At 44.4% G+C, this 27003-nt stretch overlaps 1 protein-coding gene across 2 annotated transcripts in view; it reads left to right on the top strand.

Moving 5' to 3' along the window:
* The window catches only part of UNC80 (unc-80 homolog (C. elegans)), a 132306-nt gene extending 108731 nt beyond the window's left edge, over positions 1-23575 (top strand). The window contains exons 52-64 of one of the 2 annotated variants that reach the window (XM_010583247.1): positions 689-812; positions 3124-3249; positions 5118-5241; positions 5976-6182; positions 7719-7903; positions 8789-8954; positions 9852-10031; positions 12038-12176; positions 14208-14264; positions 20369-20450; positions 20958-21069; positions 22242-22453; positions 23306-23575. In XM_010583247.1, coding sequence (XP_010581549.1) covers positions 689-812; positions 3124-3249; positions 5118-5241; positions 5976-6182; positions 7719-7903; positions 8789-8954; positions 9852-10031; positions 12038-12176; positions 14208-14264; positions 20369-20450; positions 20958-21069; positions 22242-22453; positions 23306-23575 — 1984 coding nt within the window. The remainder of the gene's footprint in view (positions 1-688; positions 813-3123; positions 3250-5117; positions 5242-5975; positions 6183-7718; positions 7904-8788; positions 8955-9851; positions 10032-12037; positions 12177-14207; positions 14265-20368; positions 20451-20957; positions 21070-22241; positions 22454-23305) is intronic. The other variant, XM_010583248.1, reaches the window with a different exon arrangement.
* Positions 23576-27003: the final 3428 nt, after the last annotated feature.

Raw genomic sequence — 27003 nt, forward strand, 5'->3', positions numbered from 1 at the left:
GCCCTAAAAGCTGTTTTGGTGAAAAAAGCGAAGTGTCAGGGAAGAAAGGATCTGGAATGAAGGACTTTGGTGTTGGTAGGGAATGAATCAGCCCTCCTGCGTAGGGTGAGGCAGGTAAAGATTGTACTGCTGGGCCAGTTTACGTTTAAGGCAGACTGTGTCTGGGAGTCACTCTGGCAGAGCAGACTAGACTGCAAAGTAGCTTACAGAGGGTGCTCACAGCTGATGGGGTTTGTTCCCTTCAAGTGAGAACATCCACAAGCCACAAGAGATGGAGGAGTCACTCTTAGTTGGGAGTGTGGCACAACAGACCTTTTCCCCACACAGGCACACCTGAGACAGCTGTCTGGTGGCTCCCTTTTGTTCACCATCTGTCAGAGGGAAGCATCACAGACTGAAACACAGCTCATCCACCACTGCTGTTGTGAGGGGGGTTTGTGTTGCTAGCGCAGACCCCTCTGCTATGTTTCTTGTCTCACTCAAACGCCCAGTGTGCTCTGTGGCTCTGTGCTTTCCTGAGCTGCGTGGGTAAAACCTTTTCTCTGTTGCGCACTTTGTGCTCATCTTGGACGTCGTTGCTGTCTGAAGTGTTTCCTCTGGGCGTCACTTCATGTTGGTCGCCATGTTTGCGAGCGTCTGGTGGGGGGCAGGAGGCCCGCGGCTAACAGCACCTACTGTTGTATTGCAGGCGCCAGGTTGAGTGGGAGCCTGCCAGCAATTTGATTGAAGGGGTTTGTTTGACACTTCAGAGGCAGCCAATCATATCCTTCCTGCCTCACCTTAGGTCTCTGATCAATGTGTGTGTCAATCTGGTGAGTAGCTGAGCGGCAACCCCGTGAACCTTTGCTAAACCTCCCCCTGCTGTTGACTTCTCTGGACTGAAGATGACAGTTCATTCCCATTCCTGTCATTTTACCTGTCCCCCTTACCCCTCGCAAGGGGACTTCGCAAGTGACACTAGAGATAGCAAGGTTCATTTTTGAAGTGGTGCATGGGGAGATACAGTGACCGGTAGTGGTGGTCAAGCGATTTATTTCCGTTGCTTCCCACGCACCACTTTGAAGATCCACCTTTGCCAGATTGAGCTGAGAGTTGAGGGCTGCAAGTTGGAGAGTGGGGTGGTGGAGACTGCACACACCTGGTAGAGACGGGGAGAGGGTGGCACTGGGGATACCTACCGTCTCCAGTGGGGAAGGACCCTGGTGGCTCTGTCAGAGGCCACCAGACATTGGCTAGTTAGAAGGGTTTACGTGAGTGGATTCACTACACTGTCTGCAATGTCCCTGGCTTGATCTAGTACAGGTTTGCACTGTACAATGTTCAGATCCCACTCATAGTAGAATTTATGCTCTAAGTGTCTTACAACAGAGACATGGTACAAATGGAGTCTGTCTGGTCATTCAGTGATAGATTGTAGTGTTTATGGAGCTGTTACACTGAGGGCAAACCCTCAATTTGCTACCAGTGTAAGTCCAGCCATTTGGAAAAACATGCATGCTTTCATTCCATGTGGAAAAAATACAAATAAAGGGCGAAGGGCTGCACTAGCATTTTTATTGTTGTTGGGTTTTATAACATTTTCTCCTTAGAACATAAATATTGTAACTTTTTCTAGCAGTTACAAAAAACCTCTGAGGGTTCACCAATGCTCTGAGGGGCTTTAAAAACAATGATCATCAGCTAAAAGGCAGTATCAGTTTTTGCTAGGTTCCTGTCCTTCAAGTCCTTTCAACACTCATCACTGCAAGGGCAGGGAAGCTCCAACCTGTTGGAGTCCATAAGAGACTTCTTCCTTGTTCAAGCAGAGGTAGCTACTTGGAGGCCCTCAGACTACTTAGGGTTAACGCTACATGGGGAGGTGGCTACAGAGTTAGCTCAAATACAAGTTTAGAATGGACTTGCAGTTTGGCAAGTAAGCATGGCAAAGTGAATCATGCCAGCAAGCTCTCCAAAGGGCCTGCATTAGGAATTAGCCAGTGCTGTAAAAATTGCGGAAGGCTCTGCAGTGCTGAATTGCAGTCGTCATGCTTACATTCAGCTGGCTGGGAACATCAGGGAGAGCTACCAGGAAATGATGTACTCTTACTGTTAGAAGTGTTTTACCTTTAGCTGTCAGAACTATGGCCACTGTGAGTTGTGGGAGCACCCCTGACTGCATGCTGTATCATATGTAGACCAGTTGCATTCATGAAGCCCAAAGAGAGATCAGCCAGGAAGGTGGGGAAATATCTAAATGATAATCAATAGTGATATAAAGAAAGGGCTCTGCCTCTTCCCCTTCTAAATTGTCCTTTGGTTTTCTGGCAGAAAACTGGTTACTGCCTTTTTCCCCACACTGAATTTGATAAAAAACGAGTGCATTCATCTCCCCTGAGCTTAGGCGTCTGCCAGGTAGCTTCTCCCTGTTCCCATATCTAGATGTGTCTAGTCATGGAGAGAAACAGGCATATGCAGACCTGTGATTTAATTCCTCCTGAGGGACACAGCCAAAACAGTTCAAACAACTCTCCCCTAGAAGTGCTATTTTCTTGTGCTGATATTTCAAGGAGTTCCAGACAACCAGATCACATGCAGGTGACTCTATTTCAGACATCTGGGGTCAGGTGAGATGAATCATACTTAGAGTTCCTAAGACCAGACTGTGTTTGAGAGGAATCTGAACATTGTACAAAACCCGGCTTGGGTCAGGCTTAGGACATTATTTTTCAAGTAGATCAGCAAGAGAAGGGAAAAGATGTCCAGTTTCAATGCAGACTTTTTGCTTTGATGACGTATTTTTATTTGTTACAGTCGTTACATGACATATCCTCCAACTCTAACTGTTCCACCGGTCCAGTGCTGGTCATTCAGGGCTGGTACTGGGTACATTTATAAATGTACCAGGTTACCCGTGCACTCCTCTCATCCTTGCTGGTTCCCTCTTCTCCTCTCCCTTTCCCTGCTAGAACTCCTCTCCTCACTGGCCCCAGCTCCTGCAAGGACCACTGAGGGGGCTGGTTCTCCTAGATCCACCCCAACTCAGTGCTCGATGGAAGGCGCCTCCATTTCACTGACGTTGGAGGATATGGCATGGATGAAACTGTAAGTAGTCAGTTGTGGTGATGTGCTCTGTTTGTATTGCAGGTGATGGGAGTGGTAGGACCCTCCAGTGTGGCTGACGGATTACCCCTTCTTCATCTCAGCCCTTATCTCTCGCCACCTCTGCCCTTCAGCACAGCTGTTGTCCGGCTTGTAGCATTGCAGATACAGGTGTGTCTGCCCTGGCCTGTGGCCAGGCCCGTTATAGCTTCTGGTTGAGACACCAACTCATCGGTGCTCTGTTTTCTTTCTGCAAAAGCTGGGCAAAAACTGTGGAACATACACCAAAAAAGAAAGAGAAGCAACATGTAAATTCTCCCTTCTTTTTGAAGGCTTTAACTAAGCTTAGAACTCACCTGTTCGGGCCAAGTCCACAGCAAGCATCCATCAGCTTAACACTGCCATTACAGGCCAGGGAGTTTGGCTGATTGATGCTGTTTAAGGCTCTGACAAGCACATTAGCATTCTCTGCAGGATCTAAGGAGTTAGCATAAGCCTCCTGCCACAGGGAGATGGGCCCTGGCTTGAGTCATGTCCATGCAACCTTACCTCTTTTCCTGTGGGACCATGTGTGCAACTGAGTGAGAGTGGAGTTTGTGCTCTTCTGCTCTTACCTGAGCTGGTCACACAGTATGCCAGCTCAAAAAAGCAGGGCAACTTGGCTTTTCAGCTGCTGACTCAATAGCATCCTTGTTGTCCAGAATAAAAACAAAAACCATCCTGGACATTTTGGAATTTCATCACTATTCCTTTCTCATAGCAGTGCCATAACTATTAGAGAGTCTTTCTGCCTCTGTATCCCTTTCCCTCCCCATTGGCATGAAATCAGACAGAATGGTGACCAAAGGACGGACAGATTTCCTAACCTAGCTCCAGCTTGCATTTTTAAATATGCATTGGCACATCCAGTTGAATACTTCAGCAGGTATTTCTGAGCAGCAGGGTGGCTTGGGAAGGAAGGCTTATAGGGACCAAAACACAGTGCTGTCCTTCAGAGCATGAAGCACCAAAGGACTTTTTGATACCAACTGACACAGAAAGAGGACAGATTTCTTCCAGCTCTGAGGTAATGGTTCTTTAATCAAAAGCAAAAAAAGGGCCACCTTCACCTTCTCTGAAATCTTTTCTCTTTTTTAAAACCAGATACCAAATTAATAATATATTTTTTTTAAGTATTAGGAGGTTTTACTTTTATTATACTCTTCTCCCTATTCACTCATTCATGGGCTTTAAATATAATGAAAACCAAACATGTCAGAAAAACACATGAGTAGTCATAATTCCTAGTACTTCCAGCAGGATATGAAATAGACGTACTTCACACCCCATCAGAAAACATCTTCTCCTGGAATTGCTCAGCCCAGGTCTGCAAGCTTGAGGGGTTGCAAGTTTCAGTTGCATTTCACAGCTAAGTCTGTAGCAACTGGGAGGTTGTAAATGAGCAGAGGTTCTAGTGACAGTCATTTGTATTACCTCCTCTAAAGAAGATGAAAGACCTTTCAGTTTAGGCTTGACTACGTGTCAAGAAGTAAATGTGCATTTTGTTTATTTTTCATTCTTTATGTTAGGGAGGATGATGGGGCAGCACAAAGTGAGGCAGAACAAAAAATGTGTTTGGGAATAACCTCCATGTTTGGACAGCAGAATATTTAGATTTTGTCATTTGTGCAGTTTCCTCTGTTCCTTTTTTTATTCCACATAGTCTGGGTCAGATCCTGATGCCATTCACAGCAGTGCAGAGTTGAGGACTAATGCTTAGCTGACTCCTGTGGGATACATCTGATTTTGTTAATGATATCTATAAGTTAGGAATCTGGGCTTCTGACATCTTGGCTATGACAAGAGCAGGTGACACCTATGTTACTCTGTGAATTCCTTTTACTCCTAAGTGGTCTCAGGGCTTCTAATTCAATCAGGTCATCAAAGCCAGTATTGTACTGTGTAAACAGGGTGCCAGGGGGATCATCATTCCCTACAGTAACTTGTGTGTGTGATCTGCTGATGAAATCATTTAATCCTTTCTTATTATTACTGCACAGGCTTTGAAAGAAGATTTCCCCCTAAGCCATGTCGTCTCCCCATTCACCAATCAGGAAAGAAGGGAAGGAATGCTTTTAAACCTACTGATTCCATTTGTGCTCACAGTAGGATCTGGAAGCAAAGGTCTGACTAATTTAACAAAAAGAATTTTTCTCCCCCTTTTCTGACAACTGATGTTTGCACTTTCCCTGTCCTCTGTTGAATTTTTTTATTTTTATTTTTTAATTTGGTTTTCTGTCACTGATAGTGTGTCAGCTAAGTGCCCTTTTGGTCCGAGACTGAAAAGAGCCCCATTGGCAGAAGTTGTCGTTGTTTCTTTGTTTCAGCTGTGCCCTGGTTTTTGAGTCAGGTCTTACACAGATGTGTTCCTTCTTTTGAAACTGGAGTGCAGGGCAAGACAAATCTGTTGTACCAGAAGCCACAAAGGGGAGCAGAGGTCACAGAAATTGTGTGCCCCTGTGGATCACAGTGTGCCCAATCCATGCCACTTGTCTGGCACAAGTCCTGCTCCTTGCTTTCTTCTATAGCGGGTGATGACTGGTAAATCCCTAAATGAATGCAAAAAGTAAAGGGAGAGGGGCATGTCAAAAGGAAATGAGATCATGAGACAACTGAACGGGACATTTCTTTGTGCTGTGTAGCTCTGTGTGTGTGTGTGTTTGTGCTAAAATAAACTTTGCCTTTGCTTACAGGAGGAGAAGCAGCATAACAAGGTGTGGGGGACGGAGTTTTGGCTTAGGGGACCTTTGAGATTGCACCCCATTTTGGAACTGAACAGGGTCTGGGTGTCTTTGGGTGTCTTTGATGGGATGTATCCTGATCTTTCTTTCTCTCTCTCCCCTCCCAATAAATCTCAGACAGCCCCTGGCTGGAGCAGCCTGAGGTCCTGCTGCTGCTCCAGACTGTTATCAATATCCTCCTGCCACCTCGCATCATCAGCACTTCCCGCAGCAAGAATTTTATGCTGGAGAGCTCCCCTGCCCATTGCTCCACCCCAGGGGATGCGGGGAAGGACTTGCGGCGGGAAGGTCTTGCAGAGTCCACCAGCCAGGCTGCCTACCTGGGTGAGTGATGGCTTCTGCTAGCCACTGAGAAGAGACAGGGATAAAATGGTGCATTCAAGACTGTAGACAGCACCAAAGAAAACCGTCTCAGGCAGGAGCTAACTGAGCTCTTTAGAGCTGTTTTAGGTCTTGTCCTGAACAAGGGGTCAGGCCAGAGCGTGAAGCCAGGAGTATCTCTGGAATGTATTGCAATGTGAGCAGTTTATGCACTGCAGCTGGAGGAGATTGCACCACAGGTAGAAGTCGCTCAGTTTTCATATTGCCAGAATATAGCAGTGAAGCCACAAAAGGCAAGTCAGACTGCCTATCAGCCCCTAATATCACAGCTTCACTGGCCCTTGGCTAGCTAGGGTGAAGTGTGATGCAGTCTGTCTGCCTGCTGGCCCTGCACACACACGGTCCTTACTGACTGGTATTCCCTCCACTCACTGTATGCTGCTGCAAGGTGTACTATATTTTCTCACATATGACCCACAGGTGAAAGGAAAGAAAAAATAATCAAATTGGAGTTGCAGCAGCACTGCAGGTTGTCGGGGCTATATGGGGAGAGTTTTGGCTCAAAGCTCTCACTCCTTCAAACAGCTTCTCTGTTTCTGATTTCGTGAGGGCATTTATCCGAAGACTTATATTTGGGTCTTTGTTAACCTATATCTAAAGAATGGGTAACGCTGATGAAAAAATGGCAGTTCACCACTGATTTAGCCCCCCACCCCAACAAGCCTGGGTACAGATGTGTGATGGCTGAGATGTCTTGGCCATCCCATCAAGAAAGATGGAGTAGTCAACCTTCCCCCAACAATTCCCAGGCCTCCCTGTTTGTTCCAGACCAGGGGAGCATGGAAAGGGGGAGATTCCTTGTCTCTCCTGTGAGCTAACTGCTGGTCACTGCCCACTTTAATATAGAGCATTGTTTTGAACCTCATCACTGTTCATGCCCATTTGTAATGCAGTGCTCTTTTGAATTACGGCCCTTGGCTTACTGGACTGTATTTTTGTTTAGATTACAGTTTGGCCGTGACTCATGCAGCTGCACTGCTAGAAAGGTTCTTTTCATTACCCCATAAATAACCTGCAGGTTATTGTGCTGACAGGGTGACTCTTTGTGTGGATATGCTTGATCAAGATTTTTGAGGTTGTCTGATCAGCCAGGGCTGTATTCCCCCCCTGAGCTGCTTTCACAATATCTGAATTCCAGGAAGACAAAAGCACTCTGCAGGGAGGGAGAAAGGAAGCTAGAGCAAGAAAATACAGAGGAACTTAGGTGTGTAGTACGAAAATTTCTCTGGAAATGGGACTCTTAGTCCTGATCCTGAGGCCTGCCCTCAGGTTGCCCACCTTCCCTGCCATGTTTGGAGACTGATAGAAAAGACACTTGTGACTCTGAGGTGTGTGGGTGTGCGTGTGCGTGTGCACGTGCATGCATGCATGCCTGTGTAGGCTTGTGCCGACTGTGGCCCCCCCATTCCTCCCTCAATGCTTGTAAGGGACACTGATAACATCTCTGACTGCCATTTGCTGGTGTGTGTTCCCCTGTAGCCCTGAAGGTCATCCTTGTTTGCTTTGAACGACAACTGGACAGCCAGTGGTACTGGCTGAGCCTGCAAGTCAAAGAGATGGCACTGCGGAAGGTGGGAGGGCTAGCCCTGTGGGATTTCCTCGACTTTATCGTACGAACACGGATCCCTATCTTTGTGCTCCTTCGGCCCTTCATCCAGTGCAAGGTAACAGTTGCTTTGGCTCCTGATAGATCACTCCCTGATGGCAAGATATCCTTTATTCCCCTGCTGAGAACAGAGGAACAGCACGCCTGGAAGGAACTGTGTGTTTATGTAGGGAGTGACTTTTCAGAAGTTAGTAGGCCTGAGAGCCCTTTGAAACTAAATCACAGGGCTTTTTCCTAGACAACACTAAAGAGTATGCCAGTCACACAGGAGCTCTGATCCATGGAATAGAGCTAGTCTTAGTTCCCCTAGATGGGAAAGTACTATCAGGCTTGACCAAGAGGGTTTGCATGTGGACTTAATTTTGCAACAAAGACACTCAGAGCACTTGGAAGTAGTGTGGACGCTCTGAACTTAGGAGGGGGTTGGCATGGTTGTCAGAAATCTTCCAGAAATCTCTCTTCTGCACAGAGCCAGGCAATACAGCTAACAGCCAGGAAGGACCACTCTGCTTTCCATCTCTTGGGTGAAGGTTCTGACAGGACTTTTATGGATGGACAGACAGCTACTGGGCTGAGGTGGCCAGGGCTTAAGATATCTTCCCTGCTTACCAGGTAGTCTAGCACATGGTGCTCCACCTTATTTAGCCTACTGTGTCTCACCACTTGGACAGACTAAATCATCTTGGAGGAAGGAGCTGTCTCATGTTTGAGGGTAGAGCTTAGCATAAGGAAGCCCTCATCCCCATGTACCAATGTCTGAGGTTTCGATATCTGTTCAGTCAAATACAAGGTTGTCCCTGAAAGACGGGTGGAAGCCTCATAGCTGGAGTCAAAACCTCATGCCTACAAAGAAGACAGTCTGCTGGCTCATGCTGGTCTGGACACTAGTCCCAGTTCCCTGGGCATCTTTTCCCTGCAATGCTAACGTGTCCCAATTTTGCAGCTGCTGGCCCAGCCGGCTGAGAACCATGAGGAGCTGACTGCCCGACAGCACATTGCTGACCAGCTGGAGAGACGGTTCATACCGCGCCCGCTCTGCAAGAGCTCCCTCATTGCTGAATTCAATAACGAGCTGAAGATCCTGAAGGAGGCAGTGCACAGCGGGTCTGGTAAGGAGGAGAGGGGAGAGCTAAGGGCCATCGGCCCAATCTGGCCAGCTGGGTCACCCGTAAATTAACTTGTGAGGCAGACCTGCCAGTTGCCTAGGAGGGGAATGGGTAGTCCACCCACACCCCAACAGCCTGCCCGTGGATCAGGCCCTATGCCCAGCCCAGCCTTGCCACTGGACAGCCAACAGAAGCCCAGGTTAGGTGTGAAATGCACCTTGTCATGCCCATTTTTTCCACTAAGGCTACTCCTATTTCCCAGCAGCTGCTTCTCACTGTCACATCTGGCTCGTGTGGCCCCAACCCACAATGCAGCAAGCCACCACCTACATCTCTAAATCCAAAGCCGCTCGTGCAGAAACGTCTGTCTGTTTGTCAGCAGCAGATCTGTCTCCTCCTTTCTCCTCTTGGTCTCTTTTTGATTTTTCTCTACTGTGAGGTCCAGATCAGTGTCCCGGAGCTGACAGTGCACTGAATTCTCTCCTGTATGAGGGGACACTTTTCTCCTCTAACGGTCACCCTTGTTGCCACGAGATGGCAGCCACTGCTCACACACGGCAAGAGATTTTATGTGCTTTGTTCTTAAGAAAACACATTCAAAAGAAAATGCCTCAGCCTTTTTTCCTCGGTAATAATTTGCCTTGTTCCTAAATGTTGAAGCTGATCTGGAAAATATGGTGCTAAGGTTAAGGGGGAAAAACAGATGTTGTAAGAAAAACAGACAGAGATTTTGGAGAGATGAGGTGAGCCAGGGCAGCTGTGTCTGTTTTGTCACCTCTGCCAACCCCCGTCCCACTAATCTGGGCAGAATCAGGTGCCCGATGTGACAGGAATGCTTGGGTGGTTATTGATTTCCAGTGCCATCACTAACTTGGGTTTGGTTCTCCCACTCTTGCACAGCTTACCAAGGGAAGACATCTGTCAGCACTGTGGGCACCTCCACCTCTGCTTACCGCCTGAGCCTGGCCACCATGTCCCGCTCCAACACAGGCACTGGCACAGTCTGGGAGCAGGACAGCGAGCCTTCCCAGCAGGCTTCGCAGGACACACTGAGCCGCACAGATGAGGAGGATGAAGAAAGTACGTGGCTACTGATGCAAGCTAAGCCCCCAAGGTTGAAGATGTTTTCTTGATGCCCAGAGGACAGCTGGCAGGGGAAGACATTTGTCCCTGTCCCAGTGTGAACAAAAGGCCCATAAAGGGAGTGAGGCTAAGAAACTGGTGTTGCTACACAGTTCATGGTGTTAAAGCTTGGGTGGTTACATACCTCCTCATTCCCTCCTGAGCTCTGGGTAGTGAAAAAGGAAGGGCATAGGCAGATTTTTGGTGTATGAGACCTGGGCTGACATGCAATCCTTGCAGTGCTGACAAGGCATTTGGCAATCAGTCCCCTCTTTGACCTTCATCATGCCAGTAGGCAGGGGCTGTGGCTGGCTCTGTAGTTAGGATCCTGTTCCTGCAGGATCTTGGTACTTCCTGCTCATCACTTCTGTCCAGATGCTCCCACGTGGAATACATTGTTCTTGTGGTGCATGGGATCCAGCTGTGGCTCTCTGCAGCATGGAATGTCCGTGTGCTTGTGTCACTTGATTAACAAAGAGGAAATTAAGCCTTAAACCTACTGACAACAAAAGCTTGATCTCCCTTTTGGGCAGCTGGCAGGTTCTGGGTTTGCCAGGCTTTCTGGTGCCAGTTTAGAAGGAATGGGATGGTGAATCTTTTGGGGACTAATTTGCAATGACCTGAATGCTGCTTTGTCATTTTAGCTGAGTTTCATGTTATTCTTGGAATTTTGCCTTCTCTCTGCTTCTGAGCTGTCCATCTGCTTCTGAGTTGTCCTTCACTGAAAGCCAGGGTAGAAAATTCTGCTCATATGTCATCAGTCTTGGGCTTCCCCCTACTTTAGCAGGGATACTGTCTGCTGGTGCTGCAATGGTTGGGTGCCTCAGTGCCTCAATGCCTGAAACTCAGGTGCTTCACTTCTGTATTCGAGGACTGCTGACTATTCCCTAAAGACATTAAACAAAAGGAGTGAAAATGAGTGGCTCAAAAGAAAGGCTTGTGCAGTTACAGTAGAATTGCCTTTTGGGAAAGGACAGTTAGCCTGAAACTTTCCAGGCTCAGCCCAAATTTATTTTAGCTGGGTTCATCACTAAACACTGTACAATCCACCCAGTATTGTACTGCTGATACATTACTCAGATACTCGCTGTGGCAAACTCTTGTTTCAGCCTCAGATTAATTATGAGCCACTGTGTGGAACGATGAGTGCTATCTTCCTATTTGCTTGCGGCAGTATTACCTCAACCCTGCCTTGACTTAATGCCACCATAAAATATTTCACTATATCAAAACTGGAAAAGGTCAAAAAGAAAAGAGAAAATTACACAAAACTTCCCCTTTGTTTTATTTGTTTATTTGTAATTAGAAGTTGTTCTGGTAAACCCCATGACAGAGTCATTTCTTTCCAGGTACTTGATGTAATTTGAAACAGCACTGAAAATTTCGAGCAGTCCTGAACACAATCCAACTGTCTGCATAATTCAGTTGCAGTATGATGTATTTGAGTCAATTTATCCAATTTTTGGTGGCATTTTAAAATGCATGTCCCAAAGGCTGTTAAAGGGTGTCAATTCTGCATTTTGCTGTTATGTATTTTATCTTCTGTAACAGTGCTTTGCTACATCAGAGCAGCAGTTTATTTCACACCAGCAAAATGTCCAGATACAACTTTTATGCCAGGAAACACTGTATATTGAAAACAATTTATTAATCACAGGAATTAAGCCCTAGTGGAAGCTGAATTCCCCAAACACGTTTTCCTGAGAGCTGTATAAGCTGAAAGCATACAAAAATCCCTGGCCCATGTGTGCTGGGTTCCTCATCCTGCAGGGTTCTATGCATATGTCTTTCTGAACTGTGACAGTAAAATCTAATGGAATTACTCAAATTTGCAGGCTTGGGGTCTTGGTAAGTAAATGCTGGGTACACCTTTGGCATTCTGTTACCTCTTGACAACTGTGAATACGTAGGTGGGGTATGGGGTGGTTGTTTCCTCTCCTTTCCTGCTTTTTCCTTCTTTCTAGATGACTCCTTGAGCATGCCCAGTGTGGTAAGTGAACAAGAAGCATACCTTATGGATGCCATTGGGAGGAGGCGGTTCTCCAGCCATCTCTCCAGCATGTCTGCACCTCAGGCTGAGGTGGGCATGTTACCCAGCCAAAGGTAACAACATAGGCTTTTCACCTTTCCCACTATATTAGCAGAAATGGCACGGATATATTATGTGTACATCAGAGATGTGGGATAGTAGAATCAGTGCGAGCATAGTGATGCTACATTCATTCATCCTGAAATAGTGTCGGACCAAGGGTTCAGGGTTGAAAATAATTATTTTCCAGGATGATCTGTGTTGCGTAAGGTCCACAAGAACAAGCTGTCATCCATAGAAACCTTCCTCTTAAACAGTTTCAGAAACCCTCAGCACTATTATTTTCCTCTGCTACTACTGTGGATAGCAAAAAGAAAACATGATTTTGGGGTTATGCATTGAACCAGGGGACCGTACACAATCTGTGTAGGGAGTGGGGAGGAATCCTGAGAACCTGGGAAGGGGGGACAGAGGCATCCTGTTTGATTTACTTCATTTTCTTCCTTTTAGTCTTTGTCCTTCCTAGGACAGTAGCTAGCTCATCACAGAAACTGAATGTCAAGTTCCAAGATGGGATTTAATACTGTTTAAAACCAGAAATACACTTCTTGATAGAAATAACCTTGAATGCCTCCTGGTTAACATGGAGTGGTGAGAAAGATATTGGAATTTGGGAAATGTACATCTTTAGAAGATGTAGAGAGAAGTTTTACATTTAAATGTGATTTTTTGTCTAAGTAAGCAATGTTTATTGTTTTATTTGTCTGTGACATAGCTATCCAAGGATATCTGACAATGGACAGATTAATTTATGTTACTTCCTTTGAACCTTTAAATAATAAATTCTACATTATCTCTTGACCAGCCTTGGAAAATCAAACAACATTGTTCCCTCCCCAGTCTTGCTTGGAATTAAAGAAATAACCTTGATACATGAAGGAAAAGTAACAGCCATGGTACATATCAGCAGAGATAGGAGAAATGATTTACAAGAGAGAAGTTACACAGATTTTATCTGGGAGTTTTCACAAAAGGGCTTACAGGAACTCATTTGACTTTTGAACTCAACTGATTCAGTCCCTTTGTTTCTTGAAAAATTAATATGCAAGACTGCATTTTCCTCAATCTTTCACTACCATCTTTAGTGCATAAACTTCCTAAGAGTCACAGTTGACTGATAGCAATGTTTGCTTTGTGCAATCCCAAGTCATGGTGATGCTGAGAAAACAAAGACTTTAATTACAACAGAGCTTTGCTCTCTACTTTTTAAGTACATGGTATACCAGAAGAATCGCTTTTCATCTGTGTAGGGAAAGTACAAGCTCAGCAAGCTTAATCATAGTCCACAACGTCATGCCCTTTTTAGTTATGGATGGTCTCTGGGCTTTCAGTCTGCCTTACAAATGTAAACCAATTAATGTTAAGTAATATTATTATTGCTTTCCTGCTGGTAACCCAGCAGACTGCTTTCTTTCTTTCTTTCATGTTTTTCTTATGGGCTGAGAAGGCTGCTCCTGCCCGAATGGCTGAAGTGTAGAAAAGCAATGTAATTGTGTACTCGTTTGCCAGGATCCACGCCAGCTATTTACTTACAGTTTCATTGCACTACGAGACCTTGTTTTCCAGATATTTGTCCTTAGAGTTGTACCAGAAGGAGAGTAGTCTATAGCTCATGGGAGATAGATTAGCCCTCCCTCAGGAAGAACTGGCTCATGGGGAAGGGGGAAGAAAAAAGCTTTCTATGAAGTTGAAGTAAACAGAACCAAATAAATGAAAATGCTGCAGGAAAATGGCTTTGAAAACAGTTCCCTGCCCTTATTTCCTGTGGAGACACATCCTACTGAACTTCTCAGCTTCCCAACTCTCAGCAGAGATGTAGAAATCTCCATGTAGTGTAAACTCCCTCTAAAGACTGCTCCTGTTATCAGATGTTCTTTCAGCTCCTCTGAATCATATGTGCTGTTGAGCGTGCGAGACCAATTAATGTTACCGTCCTTTTTTTACTTTTTTATTCCGTTGCTATCTTTTCCCTTGAAAACAGAGACAATCGCATGCTTTTTGCATTTTCTTTCCCTAAATTCTTAATCTCCCTGCCCCTCCTGCAGTGAACCTAATGTCCTCGATGACTCCCCGAGCCTGGCCACTGAGGGCAGCCTCTCTAGGTACAGTGTTAACACTACCTGTCTGTCAGTGTGTGTGCTGGGAAATGAGCCGTTTCCAATCTGTCTTTTCCCCTCACCTTTTGTCGCTCTCTCCATCTCTGTCTCCTGTGGCTCATTGATATTCAGGCCTGCAAGTTAAAGGTGTAGCAACCCACCTTCAGTTTTCAGCTTTGATTGCCAAAAACTTTGAGGATGCTAAGGGGAAGGGGACAGAAAAAGCTGTAGCAAGTGAAATAGCAGTCTGGCTGGCTAGTCTCAGGGTTTCCCCTTGTTTAGCAATTGCTTGAAAGGCATGAGAAAGATTATCCACAAGGCATTAGCTGTAGCCTGTTATAAGCATTAGTCTAGAGGCTTATATAAAACAGAGACATCTGTTTTTCCATTCATCTCACAATGCTGTCGCCACAAAAGACTTAATATCAAGCTGTGTTCTTTAACATTCACTCATAAAACTAATTATGATAAGTCCTGTGGAATATTGTTCTCTGTGGATGCTTTACAGTAATTCTCATTATTTTTACAAAGTGTTTCCAGTTATCAAATGACACCTTAGAAAGCTTGCAGGTGAACACCATTAGTATATATTTAAAATTGCCCTGTCAGTGCTGGAGTTCAGGTCTAGCTGTACCCCATTACCCGTGGACGGGGGAGTTTGTGTGCAAACGCTGTTACGGCCATGCCTGTCAGATGGGTCAGGAGTGAGCTCAGAAGGGAGGTCTGTGCCTTTAACGGCCAGCTCATTCGTTTTAATCATCCTTGCTGTCCTGATGCTGTGCTCACACCTTTCAACCCATCCTCATGAGGTCGGAGAGCTGTCATTAGTCCCAAGGGCATCTCTGTTTCCTTCCAGAAGAACGCAGCCCCTTATGTTGGCAACACAGAGGGTAACACACTATTTCATTACTTTACCACACCAGCTGAAGATGTGGATGTGTTGAGAGGTGTTTGTATGAATGGTTTCTATTTTGTTAGCTTGGTTTTAGATGTCAGTAGTGGGTTTTTTGGGGTGGGGACAGGCTGCTTAGTTCGTTTGTTCATTCTTCTTAGCTGAGAAATGGAGAGTTTATCATTGGTGGTGTCACTGAGATCATCCCATGATTCATGGTGTCCTTTGTGTGCGTGAATGCTGCTTTGGCAGATCAGTCTCTAATTGGTGCTACTGTATGAGTGGCATTAGGAAAAGACATCAGTTTGTTGGCAGGGGCAGGAATATTGTTATCTGGCTTTGTGATAAGGTGAAATGGATTGTATGGTCATCTGAGTGTGTTTGGGGGCCTAAAGAGAACAGAAGTCATTCAACCGAAGAGTTAAGTGCCGTCCCTTAAGCAGAGCTAAAAACTCACTACACTTGAGGAGGATGACGAAGGAGAAGGTCCATATCCGAGTTAAAGCTATAATGACCTGATACTAGGTTACATCAGTGTTGAATTTGAAATGTTTTGATCTTGTGAAGTGGGGGGAGTCACTCCTAATAATGGTGGTGATGCTGAGGAATATGAGACAGCTAAGTCAACAGATGAGTTCAAATGCAATAATTTATTTTGAACCCTAAAATGTAATCAGCTGTTCAGTGGGTTCCTACTCATTTCTGTCACACCAATTTTTGCTAGGGACCAGGACACTCTCCTCCACCCTGCTCTATGGTACAGACATTTCCTTAGGCAAAAAGGTTAACAGATGTAGTTGGGAGTCAGTTCTGTTGAGGTTTATTATTCTTTTCAAGGAGCAGGCACTAACATCTGAAGGAGGGGCATCAGGGCTGCAAAGCCTTAGAAAGAATGAAGACAGGGAAATACTGCAAATTTTTATAAAAAGGCTAGGTTAGAGTTCTGTGAGGAAGAAAAGATGTTTCAACTGCATTGTTAAATGTGCAAATTGGATTCCTTCTCTAAAGGACAGAAGTAATAAAGCAGAGATTGTAGGAGCTTATTGTGCTGTGTGGATCATAGGACAGAATTGATGTGTTTTTATATTCAGGAACATTAGTTTTGAATAAAGCAGGCTCGAGTTTTTCTTACATAACTTTGATTTCAGCTGGAGCACAATAACAACTGTTTAGGATTGCCTTCTGAATTCAAAAGCTGCTGTTTAGTCATAACTGCCATAAAGAAATAGATCATATGGACACTAGACCCTTATGGAAGGTAAGAGTTTTAAATAAATTAAGTAAATAGTGACAAACACAAAAAAGAATATCTCTTTCCCTTTGTTCTATTGCAATTAGAGCCAGCCATGTAGAAAAGCAGTGAAGATGGGAAAAGGATAGCATTTAAGTGTTCAGAAGTAAACAGATAGCATAGGGTGGGTATGGGGCTGAGGAGCATATGTGTCCAGCATCATGATTTGTTGTGGTTATAATGTGAGAGGGGAGGATATTTTCCCAAATCAGAAAGGAAGAAGAATAAGTCACTGTAATGGAAATCTGTTGCACAAACACATTTCCCTTTAATGTTTGTTGTTATGCCTATCTTAGCTTAATGGTGCCTGATAGGGAAAATCAGAGTGATTCACTTTGCCAGGTCAAGTGTAGCAGATCTAACACTGTCTGGGCTAGGATGTGTCTGGGAATACAAGAACTGGAGTTCATCTACATTTTAACCCATTCTCCACTGGCCTTTGTCCACTAACCCTCTTATTCAGATGTCTTGGGACACAAACTGTGTACGTTCTACTGTAATGGTGTGGCAAGCATGTACATCTTTTTAATAGACTTTTAAACTCCTTGCTTCCTTTGTCTCTGTTTTGTTTTCTTCTTTGTTCTTTCTTTCTTTTTTTTTTTTTTTTTAGCTGCATGGTTTCTTGTAATTCATGAGCATTACTTATTATAACTGCCAACCTGATGAAGTTTCTTTTAGTCCCCACTGTGTGACTGCACTGGCTGTCATTTCTTGTAGTGCTGGCAACATGCTTCCACAAAGTTGGGTTGGTTTGATCTTTTGCTCACGTCTCTGCCCTAACTATGTAACGGGAGTAACATTATTGTGAATATAAAACCCCTGACAGAGATACTCGGAGACTGACAGAGCATCTTTGTGTTGGGCAGCAAAACCTTCTGGTTTGTTATTCCCAAATAAATCTGTCTTATATACTGCAGAAAACCCCTACTTATCGATCACATTGCCACAGGGGGGAAACATACTGTCAGCTGAAATGGCATTTGATTCTCGATTGGGTCCTGCGGGCTGCCAGAAAAACAGTATACTCCTGGTCAGGTCTGGTAAACAAGAAGAGACAGAAAAGGAGGGAGGGATGGCTACACAGAGCCAACAGTCTGCCTGCCACACTAATTTTCCCGGAAACAAGATCAGTAGCGCTGTTCTTTGATGTGAAAAGAAACTCTCACAAACCCTCATGAAGTGAAAGGTTATATCTGAAAATTCAGCCACTCATCTGAAATTTGTGGTCTTTTATGATTTTCTCTCTCTTTCCTTCCCTTCTTCAAAATTTGGGGATAGAATGCAAAAAGACAGCCACAGCAGGACTGTGCTGTGCACAGGCAGCTCTGCAAAACTCAGCTGCTCTCGGGTCCACCGTTTGCCTGCAATAGATATCTTCAATTTCAGCTCATGAGATCATCCCAAATTATACCAATTTATGTAATGATTCAGTACTGGAAGTAAACATCCCCCAGCTCACTAAACTCATTTCACTTATAATATAAGCCAGGCTGAAAATCCCAGACTCCAGCAGCAAGACACAAAGTCCAGCCTTTCTTTTGCTCACCTATTGTTTGTCTTCAGTGCACAGATTACTCCATGGGAATCGTTTTTTTCCTCATGTGTAGCCTCTGTGCCCTCATGCAGTCTGTGTACTCCCTTTATCTAAGGACTTTTTCAAAGTGTTTTCATGATGCATGTGAAATGGGTTTGTTTCACCACTATAAACAGTGTTTTGTACTGAATATAATTGTAGTCTTTCTGCTACAGACATATGTCTCCTCACTCATAGAACTAAGAGTTACTGTTCCTTCATCAGAAATTGTAACAGTATTCTCAAAGCTAGTCCATTATTTTTTCAAGACCTTCTCCAGCTAATTCCTACTTAATTCATATACTGGTAACTACTCTAAAAACATCTTAAAATTTAGAAGAATAAGTCTTTATGTAATCCTAGAAACAGAAGATGAAGAAAATTCTGCAAGCTGTAATTTCAGGTAGTCTAGATCACAAATCTAAAGACTAATTTACGCACAGTCTCTTTGCTTTAATAAGGAATGATGTGTTGCTTTCAGGACCTACCAGTCATATGTGCTGCAGTCATTGTCTGGGTCAAGAACACAGTCCCACTAACAGGAAGTAACTTTGGAGACTCTGCTTGTTCATAGGCGGGTGTCAATACCCTACCTAAAAGCTGGAAAATATGTTCCAGAGACTGGTGATCTCATTTGGAAGAGCTGTCTGAGGGAGAAAAGGACTCAAATATATCTTGTTTGTTCTGGCTTTGAGATTGCAGAAGCTTTTCCTTTTTTTTCCAAACCACTGCAGCTGTGGTGAGATTGCCAAGGGCATGCCTAGGATTATTAGGCTGTGGTCAGACAATCAGAAGAGAAACAGCTTCAGGGTCTTAAAATGTCTCTGTCCTTGAAGTTGCCTATTGTCACCCCAGTAGAGCTGGTAGAAGCACATGATATGATTTAGTGCAAAGTCTGGCTTTAGTTTAAACTGATAAGGGAGGGAGGAATAGGACTTTTAGGTCAGGTAACCAGACTTTGACCTGAAGCAGACCAGGAGGCTCTCATGTTCTGTTCCACCAAACCTTCTAAGGGCAATAACTTCTGCCAAAGCAAAGAACGAGCTGTTCAGGAGACAGAACATTTTAAGCCTCTCCACAGACATCCTCCATGTCTTTTCTGACCAGGTCCCTAGGTTTGTCTTCTTCCTCCGCTCCTGGAAGGTCAGGCGATTAAACGTTCACTCTGTTGGTGGTACTGAGCTCCTCCAGGGAGATCCAAGGAAAACATCTAGAGAAAAGAATGTTGTTTTCCTTTAGATTAATGCAGGCCAAAGGCAAAATGGATTGCAAACACTGAATCTTCAACAATCAATGCCAGATAGAGCTGGAAGTTTCTTAAATAGGATGTGTGGCTCAGTGGATTCCAGTCTGTCCCAAATAAGCAGCTGCCTGATTTATAAGTCCATCTTAAATGTTAGTTGCTATTGTAACCATATGTCTCTCAGACATAGTTCATTCAGCTAAAATGTTTTGTGACCACTGTCTGCTAAATGACCAATTTTTAACTGTTTGGAGGAATACAGTGCTTTGATAAAAATGAGGGGAGGGTGGTATTTTTATATTACATAGATTAAATAGTCAGTTGAATGGTAGAATGAGATGGTATGTAGCTGAGTATGTTTTGTTGTTAAAGATTCTTTTCTGCAGATTTTCAGATATTTTGTGCCAAGGTATTAAAAACGAAAAAGCTGTGTGTTTATATATATATATATGTATATATAAAAAAATAAAATTTACGTTTACTTGTCTTTTTTGTTTGTTAGCCACAAAAAGACTTAAGGCTGCAGGTGTTGAGTGTGGGGCCTTGTTCACATAACTCATGCATCCATTCTGTGAATGGATCCTTTGTCACTTTGTGTTTGTTTTTTGTTTGTTGACTTAAATTGAAATTAAAACCAGATGACAAAATTGTGATGAGGCTGTGGAGTCTATTTGGGAGGAAAAAAATTAGCTTTTACAACATTGGCCTTGAAAAAGGAAAAGCAAACAAGAAGGCTTTTGAGCTAGGAAGCTGGTATTCTTGCGTTTATTGATGTGGCAAAGGATGCAGAGAAGTGAGTGTTGCTCAGTGGGATGCATCAATCAATGACTGAAAACTGAAATCTGCAGTTATTTATATTTGGATGCTACCTGTGTGTGGCCAAGTCCTGAATGCCATGACTCCACCTTCCACCCTTTCCTAAGCCCCGGAAGCCACAACCCAACAGATACGTCCCCCCCATCCTTCAAAGACAGTATTGCTCTTTGAAGTGACTGTGCCATTAGTGATTGGTTTATTTATTTATTTATTTATTTAAGTCACGATTGCCAGGACACCTACTACTTATACAGGGTGTTTCTGTGCTTGGCCTAATGCTGTCAACATCTAACAGGGTGGCAAGCGTGCAGAGTGAGCCAGGACAGCAGAACCTTCTTCTGCAGCAGCCCCTGGGGCGGAAGAGAGGCCTACGGCAGGTGAGAACACAGGGAGTGAAGAAACCTTCTCTCCTTCTGTTTGAGTCAGTGTGGTTTTTCTCATCTGTGTCTGTTTTGAAATTATTTGTGGATGTGACACGTCCCATTTACCTAATTTGTGATATACCAGTGCAGTCCATTGAGTTAGCAGGAACCGTAGCACAAGTCGTAGATCTGAGGCCTGACAAATCCCTGAGAGAGGAGGGGCACTTTGTTTTGAATTCCCCAACCTTTTCCTCTGCAGGCTTTTTTTTTTTTTTTTTAATTAAACAATGGCCGCACAATCTGCATTGCATTACATTCACTATTGAAACTGAAAAGGCACAAACCACAGAAGTTCATATGAAGGAGATGTCTGAGCCACGGGAACCTTAAAACCTGTATCTGCTAAAAGTAGAGTGAATGGACATCTAGACGAATAGACAATGATGATCGGTTCTCCTTACATAGGAGAAGTTGTGTAATATGTGAACGTGCATCAGCCTAACTCTTTCTTCCGATGTTTAGCTTCGGCGACCACTGCTATCACGTCAGAAAACTCAAACTGAACCTCGTAGCCGTCATGGAGCTCGACTTTCAACCACACGGCGGAGCATCCAGCCAAAACCAAAACCTAGCGGTAGGGCAGTGCTGCATTTCCACAACCAGTGCTTCATATTTGAAAGAAGAAAATACTAGGTTGTTGTTTTAGCTTAAAAGAAAAGTTAGTATGTTGTTAGTAGCCTGTATTAAAGTGAAGTGCCAGCAGTTTTATCCTTTTTCCTAGTAAGTGGATATCCTATCAGAAAAATCACCCCCTCAAAACACTTTGGTGGTTTCTCCAAACTGGACAGTGAATTATCATGTATCCTAGAGGTGTGCAGAATTTAGGGGACAGGTATCCTCTATTCAGGATGCCTTGTCCAAAACCTCCAGATGTGCAAATTTTGAAGCTGCTATTGAGAGTAGTAGAAAGAAGGAAATTCCCATCATTTGTAAGCTTAGCAGTGCAGAGCTTTAAGGGTTGTATATAGAAGTGAATATAGGACTGCTCTAGTCCATGTCATATATTTCCAGGAGTCAGCACTGCCAAGCAGAGCAAGTGGCTGTATTCTGTACCATCTTAAAGTGAGCAGTTAACTGTGGAGGAAACACCTGGAAGACCAAAGGTTGCTTGCAAACCTTCTGGGTTTCTAACCACTCAGCCAGGACGGTGCTGGGGCAACAGCGCTGCTGGAGATGTTTGAAACATAAAAGTTGACCCAAAGTAATTATGAGCAGGAGCAGGGATAGCAGTTTTACTGTCAAGTTTTAGTCTAGCTGTCTTCACTCTGTGCTGTTCTGTTATTCCCAGATAGTGGACTCCGTCTGCAGGAATGGGGGGGCAGTCAGCTGCCCTCTTTCTTTTCTCAGATTTCCTGCAAAACCTTGGGCAATTCCCTTATATATTTGCATCTCAGTTTTTCTTTTTTAGTTGAAGGCAGAAATGCCTAACTCACATGGGAATTCAATTCAGTACATTCTTCTGGGATGGAAAGATGTTATGGGTGGCATTTATCTCACCAAGCCATGACAAAGGTAGGGTGACTAGTCTTCAGGAGAACCCTGACTCTTTCCATGGCTTTAGAGGAAGCCTAGGGTAAAAGGCTTTTAGATTAGACCCCAGTTAGACAGCTTATAAAAGATGGGATGAATCACGAATCCTATCTTAGTTATAAAAACTCCAGGGATTCTCTCTTCTATTCTTGTTGTGTTTCCCTTCCCAAATGGTAGCATCTTAATACTCAATTTTCTGGGCTTTCTACCCTTCAGCGGAACAGAAGCGGTTGGTGACTTTCACTGAAGCCCAGCCTGAGGCAACAACAGTCTCCTCAGGGGACCTGTCGACTCCAGCAGCCCAGCAGCAGGGCTGCAACCACAGCAGCCCCCAAGAGACCAGCAAGCAGGAGCCGCTAAGTAAACCTGTGCTGACTTCCTCACCTGCCATTGCTGTAGCTGATCTCCACAGTCAGACCACTGGCCAGGTAACATGATTGATGGTTTTACTATGTGTGTCTGTCTGCTGCTTCATCAAAGCTGCAGCATAAATCTATAGGGAAATGCCTAATGCATTACAGCTCTATAATGAAAGCCGGCGGGTGAGTGAAGGCAGCTAACTCTTCTGTGTGTCTACCCTTTAGGCTGACTTTGCTGTCCAACGCCCTACTTTTGTAAACCATCCACTTCTAGATCTATGCAATGATTCTTAATTTGCAAATATGTTTCCTGCATCTTCCCTTTTCACCTTCCTGTCACATATAGTAGTCCTTCTGGACCTGCTCAGCAGGGCAAGTTTTCAACAGGTTTTTACAGCTTGCTCTCAGAGAAATGCGTCCTTAAGGAAGGACTCCTTCAAAACCTCAGGACTGTTTTAGCAAAAGCATCACATTTCAAAAGAAATTGCTTGTCCAACATTTTTCTGGTTGGACACCACTGAGAACAGTGCAGGGACAATCACAGTCATCCCTTCAAAACATCAGTAACATTGAGATCACTTTTATATGCCCAGATATCTAGTGTCTTTTGGTGGTTATGTCCTTTGCCATGAACAAAGAAAAGACACCCATCTTGGGAATACACTGAAAAGAAATGAAATGAGAAAGTGTTAATGACTGAAATTGGATAACCTTTCTGGTCATTGCTACAAATTTGATTCACCAGCAAAAATAGAACATTGTTAGGGCAAAATTTTAGGGATTTATAATCTGCAAGTGCGTGGTCCTTTATGGTAGAAAGTATTTCCAAATGAGAAAATATTTTATAGATGTTCCCTTGTTTTTTTGCCTTTCTCCCTCCCACTTTCTCCGAGCCTGACCACTGGCTCTCCTCAATTGCAGAGCGAGGCACTTTCTGCTGAGAAGGAGAAGGAAAAAGAGGAGGGCTTGGAGTCCCGGCCAACAACAGCACAAAACACCCCACCCACACAGCTCTCTGACACTGAGGACTACACTGGCCTTGAGACCACCAGCTTGTTGCAGCACAGGGACACTGTCCTTCACATCAGTGAGGACAATGGGATGGAGAACCCCTTGCTGGCCACTCACTTCAGCTTCACGCACGTGGAGCTTGGGGAGACTGATGTCGATCTAGATGAATCTCACGTTTAACGCTTGGGGAAGTGCAGTAGTGGGAGGAGGCAGAGAAAAGTGTACCTTCTCCTCTAAGTTCCCTGGTAACTAGTAACTAATTAAAACAAGAGCACTTTATTAACTGAAAGCAGAAAATAGCTAACAGCTAACCGGTTGCTATAGACTGGCAAATTCCCATTTGTGAAATCTATTTCAGTTCAGGGCAAGACCACAGGAACAGAGAATTTTTACAAATTACAAGGGTAGGGGTGTGTGGGCAAATATGTGGTCCATAAAACCTTGATCCGGTAGTCATGTACTGTGATCAGCAGCCTTGCTGGGTAAGGAGGCTGTTGTACTGCATGAGAGAGAGAAGAGAAGCCTCTTCTGAGATTGTGCCCAAGATTTATTTTTGTAGCGTTTTTGAGAGGAGGCTATATAGTAGCTGAATCCAAGGCTCTTACACCTTAGTACTGATAGTGAAAACACTGACCAAAAGTACCAATCTAAAGCTTGATTTTTCACAAGCCTGGGACCGTTGTTTCTAACTTGCAGAGCAATGATAAGCACCATGGAGCAATTAGACTTCTTTTTTTTTTGGCACTGCAAACTTTTTAGTTCTAGAATTTACTTTTGTCTGTTGCTTTCATTCCACTCTGTAAGATATTGCCCTTGTTCTACAAAAATATTTGCTCTGTAAAACTAAATACAGTACATACCATAAGAAGGAGTGCATGTGCTGTACACAGATATAGATGGGCAGGAGGCGAGTGGTCTGCAGATGGTATAAATAGCCCATACTGTCCTGCTTAAATGTACTGAGTAATTCATCTCCACAGCTTAAAAAAAAACAAAACAAGAAACTGCATCTGGAATGTGTGGACCTTCTGGTACCTAGCAACCGCTCCACTGATGCTGTCGTATGTACTTACATATAGGGATTTAAAGTAAATATTTATATATGGTATTTTCATGTTCCTATATATATAAATATATATGTACATTGTAAACAGAAGATGGATATTGTAAGGCAGAAACTTGATGAAAGAATCTATTTTTGGCATGTTGAGATTGTATTTAAAAAGGTTCCATTTTATGTATGTAACGTAGGTGGAGATCCCCATGGGGGATCAGCTGAGGTCACAGCTGAGTTATGGGCTATGCTGCAGCATCATGGAATTACACTGAAATGTGACTTTAGCCATTAGCCGCTTGTGGGCAAACTGCAAAACAGCTGTGAAACAAACCACGAAATCATAAGCAACGCCCAAAGCTACCCTGTGCTTTGGGAATCACACACTGCCTTTTTCAGCTTATGTTAGAAGAACTAGAGTTTATAATCATGGCATTATTGTGCTGGGGAAAATATTCTAGTTCACCCTGAGAGTCTGTAAAATGTGCTAATTACCAGTTTGGCTCCCAAGGGCTTGTAATTTGGATGCACGCATCATAAAACAGCCTTACTGAGGAGACAGAACGATATCCTCCTATCCATCTCCCAAGAAAGGACCTGCATCTCTCTTCAACAGCTCTGAAATAGCTGCTTAAAATACTGCCATACAAACAACTGCCTCACTGCTGTAGCGCAGCATGCGGTTTTTTTACTGTTGCGTGGAAAATTAACCATATACCTGACAGCAGGTTTCAGCCTGCTGAAACCCACAGAGCCTTCAGGCTGTGCTGCCTGGTATTTGCCAAATGTTCACATTTAATGGGAGCTGTGCACACTGATCTGAGGAGGGAACTCGGGCACGTTAAGCCTCTGAAGATAGCAAAAGCCATCCTTCTCCCACGCTCATGGGTGTTGAGCATGCTCTGCTGCCACCACGTTGGTGAGAGATGGAGACTCTCAGCACCTCTTGGGAAAAGCAAGGCTGAAAAGGCAACAGTTTTGGTAGTGCACCGCCATATATATATATAGGTGGTGCACTAATGCACCTTTAAAGTGTACATGGTTTTGTAAGAGAGATGGTTGGGTGAAGATGGCAGCGTCTCGGTCTGCTGCTCAGTGGGCATCCTGAATGACAAACCACTTACTTACTTACTTACTCTGCTGACCAACAACATGCTGTGCTGCTTCTTATCTCCTCAGCGCACAGGAGCCAGTGCCAGCTACCTATAGGAGACTGCTTTGGATTAGCTCCTAGCTTGGAGGTCACTCAAAGAATTGCTAAATTCCAGATGTTAAGTTTTATTATTAAGAGTGATGCACAAATGAGGAAAAGCTTCACTTTCAAATTCCGAGGTAGGCTGGGTCACTGGTAGTCAGGTGGGGGAGGAGAGGTTTAGATGCGAGCTGAGTAAATGGCTGGGATGATAGAACACATACAGAATTTGTGGCGCATTTTATAGAGCGACCTTTTCTACTGAAAATGAGAAGGAAGCATCTTCCTTGATGAAAAGTCGATGCCTCACCATGGTACTCCACTCTAACGATGACAAAATAACTGTGATTTACTTCATTTAATTCAATATATGTAATAAATGTTTCCATTCAGGTTTCCCATGGTCACCAGTCAACCCACAGTAGTAAGCCATAGCAAGGACTGAAATGCCTCTTTTTAATGTCTGCCCTGCTAGAAATCAATGCAGCTTATAAATGATGTAATCCGTAATTTAGTTTATTCAGGTGGCTGGGCAGATGGTGTTGATTTTGTTGGATGGTTGTTGAGAAATGGACAAACAGGCAGACCAGTCGGTCTGTTTTCTCATGTGTTTTATTTTCCTATCGGTTGCACTGAATACTGTACTAATGAGGTGCATACAATGTACTGTGGCTGGTTTTGTGCTTTCCTCCACTCTCTCTTGTAACAGAACTGGTGTATTTCTGCTGTGAAAACAAAGGATGCTGCTTAAGTAGTGTTAGAGGCCTTAAGCGCATGTCATGTTCAACAAACGTCCAGGCCGTGTGAGTCTCGTCAGCATGTCAGTCGGTCCCATTGCCTCAGCATTTTTACGCAAACCTTAACTAAATACAGAGGAGTGTCAGCAAAAGGACAGAGTTCTGTGTGTCAGCCTCTTGCGCAACACCACATTGGTCTCCCTTTCTTTGATATACTGCTACGCGAGGCTGTTTTCTCCCGGGATATAGACTGCATGCATTAAAATTTACCCATCTCCTTTCAATCCTTGCCTTGCCATAGCTCACCTGGCACCTGCCGCCCCCGGCCCCCAGGCTGTGGTGGGGTGCGAAGTAGCACAGCTGCCCGCAGCTGGCTTTCAGGGGTAACAACGTGTACTTTGTGGCAACTTAAAAAAAAAGACCTGTCAAAACCGGGGGTTAGGGTTTTTTTCTCCCTCCAGCGCAGGCCCTTTGCCCGAGGGTGGCTCTCCAGAGGGGTCTGTGCCCCCCCCACCAAACGCCCAGCGGGGCCTTGCTGGGGCAGGCGGGGAACAAGGCTGGCTGTCTGCCAGCCCCCGAGCCGAGGCGGGCGCGGGGGCCGGCCCTTGAGACTGGGCCCCCGGCA

Source organism: Haliaeetus leucocephalus, unplaced genomic scaffold (assembly GCF_000737465.1).
Source record: "Haliaeetus leucocephalus isolate CR32 unplaced genomic scaffold, Haliaeetus_leucocephalus-4.0 Scaffold880, whole genome shotgun sequence".
In the NCBI taxonomy this organism is placed as follows: Eukaryota; Metazoa; Chordata; class Aves; order Accipitriformes; family Accipitridae; genus Haliaeetus; species Haliaeetus leucocephalus.